Source organism: Triticum aestivum, chromosome 3D (assembly GCF_018294505.1).
Source record: "Triticum aestivum cultivar Chinese Spring chromosome 3D, IWGSC CS RefSeq v2.1, whole genome shotgun sequence".
NCBI classification, from domain to species: Eukaryota; Viridiplantae; Streptophyta; class Magnoliopsida; order Poales; family Poaceae; genus Triticum; species Triticum aestivum.
This window is the reverse complement of record NC_057802.1, coordinates 343,285,733-343,292,929: the sequence shown is the minus strand read 5'-3', so window position 1 is coordinate 343,292,929 and position 7,197 is coordinate 343,285,733. Positions and strand designations below refer to the sequence as shown.

General features: G+C 46.1%; 1 protein-coding gene and 1 pseudogene across 1 annotated transcript in view; one reads left to right on the top strand and one right to left on the bottom strand.

Annotated features, from left to right (window-relative positions):
* Positions 1-2,940, top strand: part of LOC123078781 (pentatricopeptide repeat-containing protein At5g46100) — a gene marked incomplete in the record, with an annotated part of 3,643 nt that extends 703 nt beyond the window's left edge. Inside the window, 2 exon segments of the mRNA XM_044501387.1 lie at positions 1-1,346; positions 2,108-2,940. Of these exon segments, the coding sequence (XP_044357322.1) occupies positions 1-1,040 (1,040 nt within the window).
* On the bottom strand, positions 2,141-2,766 carry LOC123076290 (protein DMP4-like; annotated as a pseudogene).
* Positions 2,941-7,197: the final 4,257 nt, after the last annotated feature.

Sequence of the window (7,197 nt, the reverse complement as noted above, 5' to 3'; positions counted from 1 at the left end):
CCGTCCTTGCCGGCCTCGTCGCGCACTCCCATCTCCCCCTCGCCCACTCCCTCCTCGCCGACATGCGCGCCGCCGGCTTCGGCCCCACCACCGCCACCTACAACGTCCTCCTCAAGGCCCACTGCTCTGATGCCGACGCTCCTATCGACGACGCGGTCCGCCTTTTCCGCAACATCCCCAAACCTGACGCCTGCTCCTACAACACCCTCATCGACGGGCTCTGCCGCCGCGGCCGCAGGGCCGAGGCCCTGGAGCTGTTCTCCGAGATGGTAGAAAATGCCGTTGCGCCTACAGTGGTTACTTACACGACTATCATCAATTGGCTCGCACGGGAGGGCTGCTTGGATGATGCACTGGAGATGTTTGACGAAATGGGGAGGAGAGGTATTGCACCTAATGTGGTCACCTATAGTTCTCTGATTGATGGTTTGTGCAAGGGTGGGCGTGCAGCATCAGCACTGGACTTGCTGGAGAGGTTGGCCAAGGAGGTGAAGCCGCCAAATACAATCATATATAGTTCTGTCATTAATGGCCTCTGTAAGGAGGGCCTGCTGAGGGAGGCAATGGAGGTTTTGGACCGGATGCGTCTCCAGGGGAGGAAGCCTGATGCTGGATTGTTTGGGAAGCTCATTGTTGGGCTGTGTGATGCAGGAAGGGCTGTGGAGGCTGCAAATTACCTGGATGAGATGGTTCTTGCTGGCGTTCAACCGAACCGGGTGACTTGGAGCCTTCATGTCAGGATAAACGTTGCAGTGGTGACAGCATTATGTGTTAGGGGTGAAGTTGGGAGGGCTTTCCAGGTGTACCAGAGCATGAGGACTCGTGGCATTTCTACTGAGCCAAGCACTTTCCATCTCCTGGTTGAGTTCTTCTGCAAAAAGAACCATTTGGAGAAAGCAGCTCGTGTTGTGCTTGACATGTTGTCAGAGAGGTGCATCCCTGAGAGGGAAACATGGGATGTTATTGTCAGTGGGTATTGGAGTAAGAAGAAAGTCAGACAAGAAGCTGAGCAAATATGGAACCAATTAGCAGTTATCTGATTGAAAATAAAAATAAATGTGGTGCTACACTGTGCTGGTCGGACCCTTCCCCGGACCCTGCACAAGCGGGAGCTACATGCACCAGGCTGTCCCCCTGCTACACTGTGCTGGTACATGATCCGCCTAAGACTTATCAAGCAAAAATTGTGAACCGACACACTTGTTCCATCATGGGGTTACACAAGTGAGAGAGTTGTTGCTACCAAAACCCTTAAACTCCAGTGCTTCCATGTCCAGGATATGCGAAGTACTAATATTTATTGTATGAATAATTTTTGAAGTGACAAGCATGCGGGCAGTGTTCAGGTACGATGTGGGGTTGTCTTCCATATCTCTTGTTTTTGTATGTATAGAGATACATACACGCGCTCTGCTGAAGTTCGTTTCTATTCTTGTCATGTGTCTTCTGTTTCCTTATTTCGTTGACCAAAATGTTTGTTCAGGGTTATTGCACGACGACTTAAAAGCTGCGTGGTATGACTTCAAGAATGCACTGTCTGATATGATTTTTAAAGTCTTCTTTTCTAGACATGTTAATTTTGGAAAAACTAGCAAATTACAATAGAAAACTTAACTACATATATGTATGAAGATTCAAGAATAAAACAAGCTATCGACTCCTGGTATATTGCTTCTTTCCCAATTAATGAAGACTTTTTTCCGTGCCTGCCACGTATTGTTCCTATGTTATGGTATGAATATACATGATAGATGAGATTCTGTGGATAGAGAACCAATTCCAGTAGACTTATGGAACGGTCCTGTTCACGTGCATCCAGTAGGAATTGAACCCTCAAATTTACCAATTATGAGTTGGGCGCTTTAACCATTCAACCAAAAGTCTTAGTTGTACATATGAAAGATTTAAAAAATTGTGGTATGTGCCAAAGACGTATCCAATATATTGTCCTGCCAGGTGCCAGCACTGTTCATTTCTGAATACACAAAACATGTTCATGTCGAAGACCACCATAGGTACTCTTATAAATATTATTTTAGAGAAATAGGTGCTGTATATTTCTCTCTATCCCGCTTAAGGGGCTTTTGAATCTGTGTTTGATCAACAGGAACTAGAGCGAACAAATCTTTTGAAGACCCAACTATTGTGGAGTGACTGGGAAGCAATGCCATGGCGGGTGGTTGGGAAGCTAACGAACAGCATGCTTCCAATAACTCCAATAGCAACTGGCACTGTTGTGAGAACTTGCTTTGTGTCCTCTGATGGTATTGGATAAAAGCAAGATGCCACATTCTGGTCAAACAGGGCGATTGCAACAAAGATCGTTGCTGAGACAGTTGCATGGAAAAAGTCTAGAAATTGTATCTTATATTCAACTGCAGCGTGTGGATCAAGAGTAACTCCACCATCGATGACCCACAATCCCTTGAACGTGGCAAACCCGTATCGTACCTTTCCGTTCTCATCCCTGAAGCTATCTGTGAAGCTAAGAACAAAGCATGAGAGTGCACAGAGCACCACGAGCCCTCCCGTCATCATTCGATCCAAGTCACCACAGTGGCCGTGCTTAGCCATGGTTGGAGCCAGCAGCTGGAAGGCAAGCACGGTGCCTGATGGAAGGAGTTTGGCGAGGTGCCCGGTGCTCTGGTATGCCTGTCCGATTGCTTTCTGCGTGGGGCTCATGTTGTTGGTGCCATCAGTTCTGTTGGACAAAAGAGGATGCCTCTGATCCTTCTGCAATTCCATGTCAGGCTGTGTAGCAGTCATTGTTGCCGGTGTCCTCTTTGTTTGCTTCCTTCTAACAGGTCTTTGAGGATGTGTAGCAGGGATTTGAAGGGAATGAAGCTGGTGATCGGCTTCTATTTGCCGCCCATTTTGGATTGCCTTGCAAGAAAGAGAAGCAAAACTGAAGACAAGCTCGGATCCTGGGTTGCAGTTTCTGGCGAGAAAAACATGGGGGGTTGGTGGTGCTGCAGTTTCTCTGTTGCGTTCTAGCTGTTGTAAAAGCACGTTTGGGTAACAGAAGGAACCATAGTTTATTTTGTGTCTAATTTTTTGTCCGTTATGTTTTGTGGTGATTACGCAAGTGCATGCTGTTACTAACCAGTGTGCCTAAGAGCAAGCAACTCTAACAGATTCTAAAAAGAGGCAGCCTCTAAAAAACGGTTTGGAGTGCACTCCGAAATCATTTGGAGGCTCAAAAGCAGTCGCGCAAACTTAGATATTGTAAAATTGTAGGAGTAGCTCCTAAAATTCTGTCATATCATGGGACCCACTTGTCATTGGGACTCCCTTTTCCTTTTTCTCTGCAAAAGAAAAAAAAAACATGCCCGGACTCGAGCACCCTGTATAGAGAGAATCTGCTAGAATGTTTTTTACCCCGTAGCATCTAAATTGGCGCTATTATAGAGTTCATGTGCTTTTGGGGACCTCCTAGAGTTGCTGAGTGGGCAATAGTTTTTATACTTACATTTCCTCTGATGGAAGGCACGAGGCTCTTCGCAAGCATTAATCCTAAATATATGCTTTCCCTTGCATAATTTTGGCCTTATATGGCTTTGCTCTGTCGACATGATCTTTTTGTGTGTGTTGGTGTTAGCTGTGTTCATCCTAATTATGCAGAGGATAGGTGTGTGTTCATCGTGTTTGTATCTCCTTGATACTTTATTATGAGTTGATAAAATATGCTCTTTATATAAAAAAAAATGTGGTAATGCAACTACATCAATCACCATCGATCTATCAGATCAACACACTCTCGTCCAGCTTATTTATGCATGTGTGTTGGCAAACAATAGCAGAATTATGATTTTCACATTTTTAGAGTATTATGACATTTGTGTGCTATACATCTTCTTTTAACTTCAAAAATGATCTCATAGCAACTAATATAAGACGTTTTTTTTCTATTGTACTAGATGTCTTCTCTTAGTTGTAGGTTTTCTAATTTAGTCTAATAATCACATAACTTTTTAGCAGCATGGAAAATTAGTTGCTAAAATGACATTAAAAGATAATGCATTGCATAACACATTTTGTATCCGGACTGTCCTAATTTTGATGCCTCCTGCCTCCCGTCGCCGCCGCCAATCTGCCTAGTCTCCTGTAACCTTAGGTCTATGGAGGCGTGGTGGCTCCCAGCCCTTGTTGGCGGAAAGATTTCGTTTTTATGTGTTTTTATAATTTGATTAGGGTTTGTGTCCTACTTAGGAAGACAAGGTGGCGGTGGCCCCTGAAGATGGTATAAAGTTCTCCCCGCCTAGTCTCCGCCCCGACGATGCATCTAGCATAATTGGAGGGCATGTAGAGGTGTGTCTCCAGTGGATCTCGTGAGATTCGGTCGATGTTTGTCTTCAGTGGTTCTGTTTGGATCCGGTCTTTGTTCGTCTGTCTGTAGGTTGGATCTTTCCGATCTACGCTTCTCTATATCGGCGATGGTTGCTCTTCTATTGCGGTAGTCCTGTGAGGCTTTAGCACGTCGATTTCTCGATTGTCTACTACAATACGGTGTGTATTCTGCTTTCGGTGCTTGATCTATGGATATAAATGTAATTTCTATTGCTTTTTTGTGTACTGTCTTGACAATTATTGAATAGATAGAAAGTTTTCGTGAGAAAAGAAAATGAGAAGCGAGTAAGGTGTTCGTGCAAGTCCAAATGGGGGCTATCCCAGAAACCGGCCTCGCCGATCTTCCTTTTCTTCTTTTGTGATGAAAACTCGTGGACAATCTTGAGAGCCACGATTCAGACCAAACATCCATTGTCTGATGCATGCGATCAAGCATAAAGATCACATAGAAGAATCCGCTTTAGGCTCCGACAAGCAATTAAATTGCTTTTCTCAGGACAAACCTGTTCCTCCCTGCAGCTCGAAGCTGTTTTGATGACGACACGAGCAAGCATGCACGCTTTGCATAGCATGTGGTGCTAGTGCTACTGCCTACTGCTACTCACCTGACCTGGAGTCCTGAAGTCTTGGGGGCAGCACTGCAAAGTTGATGATATATCAAACACGACTCATGTGATTTCTTCTTTTTCCATCCTTCTTGCATCATGGCAATAGAATGATTCATTCACGAAACTTTTGCTTGGCCAATCATCTAGAGCATATATTGGCATGCAAAACGTCTGTGCACGATAACTAAATAAGGGCAACTCCAATCGCGGATCATCAAACAAAAGACCAGCATCAAATGTTTACGGACATCCAAATTTGTCCTTGGACAGTGGGCTTGGCGCCAGCCATCCAACCGTACGCGGGCCATTTGAAATGGACAGAACAAAAATACAGATGAAATTCATGCTAAGAAAATTTATTAAATTTCAATATATTTACAATCAAACGAATGAAATTTAAACAAGTTCAAACTAATTTTTTAACCTAACCTAAACTAAACAAGGCGAGGTACGACGGCCTCATATCCAAGGTCTCCTTGGCTGGGGGGACCTCCATCGTCATCCGCACCGTCGCCTGAGCCACCGTGCATGTCGCCATTTGAGATGTCGTGTGACGTTGTCCTCCCGGACTAGGGGTCTTTCACCACATCGTCTCCCGGCCTGATGGGCCGGGCCAAGGACCCCATGTTGGTTCACCAGTGGGCCACATCAAAGTTGCCCGTGGTACATAAGGAAGGTTCCTGAAGACTTGTCGTACAGTCCAAGATGCTGGGAACCGTATACAACTTGTCTTCCCTTCACGTAGCCGACTAGGATGTAACCCTAGACCCCCCGGTACCTATATAAACCAAGGAGTAGGGCACTGGAGGACACACAAAAATCTCAAGGTAGATCATATGTACTCCATCTAAAAGCAATATACACAAGCAGGACGTAGGGTTTTATCTCTCTAGAGAGCCCGAACCTGGGTAAAAACTCATGTCCTTGTTACTATCATCTCTAGACCCTTAGTTCGGAACCCCCTACCCGAGATTTGCCAGATTAGCTCCGTCATTGGTGGCCCATAAAGGTCTCACTAAGAAGTCGCAATGATTCGATGGGGATCACAATCGGCGAGCAGATCGACACGATCATGACCTTCGCGCCCGGGCATATCTTCGTTCTCGGTAGCATCCCCCTCTTCCCCGACTCGACCGGCTACCTTGGCCAGGTCAAAACTTTCACTACAGGACGGATCGTAAGATTTGGCAACCTGGCCCTAGCACATCGGTCCCACAGAGTTGAGTCAGTCCCATCGAGATTCCTAACGTTCACATTTTGAACTAATCGGTCTCACCAAGTTCATCTCACTACAAAAAAATACACTTCCGTGATGATACGTGTTTGTCACAGTAGGTCGCATTTTTTGTCATGCATGTACATCCATGACAATTTTATGACAGAATCAAGATAGTCATACCTGTGCTGTCGTAGAAGTGTTCCATGACATTACCAAAATTATCATCACGGAAGTGTCCACTTCCATGACGATAAATCGCGCGTCACAGAAGTGCTTTCGTCAAGGGTGACCGGCACGTGGCATCCATCGTAACGGAACGCCGTTAAGCTACCGGGTCCGGTTTCGGATCCGATAACCCGCTAACAGCCCCGACCAATGGGGATTTTCCACGTGTAAAATCATCATTGGCTGGAGGAAACACGTGTCGGCTCACCGTTGGGACAGATGTCATCCACTCATTGGACCGAAGGCGCCTATGATACGTCGACACATGGCACGGCCGAACAGAGGCCCATTCCTATGAAAAGGCCGGCCCGTTTGACTTGGTCAAAAGGTGGCGGGCCGGCCCACGAAAAGCCTGTTAACGGCCTGTTCACATATAGCCCATTTACAACCCGCTAACGCAGGGCCCGTTACGACCTATCCGAATTAGGCCCATTAGCGTCATCTGGGCCGTCCAATATGATTCCAGCCCATTTTAAGTTCCGGCCCATATATGGCCCATGACGTCTTTCGGCTCATATGAGGCCCTTTGTAACTCTTGGCCCATTAATGGCCCGTGGTGAAACTGGCCCGTAATGAACAGTGTATCACTTTATACCCATTAACGGCCCATTAATCCATTGGGCCGTTTGCAGCCCATGTTATCTTTCGGCCTTCTCAGGGCCCATTTATTCTTGGGCTCATTTCCAGCATTCAGTTACTTACGGCCCGTTACTGCCATTTTCTGCTTGTGGGCCAAATTCAGCCTGTGGTTACAGTCGGCCCATTTGTGGCCCGTTAATACGTTGGGCCGTTTTCATA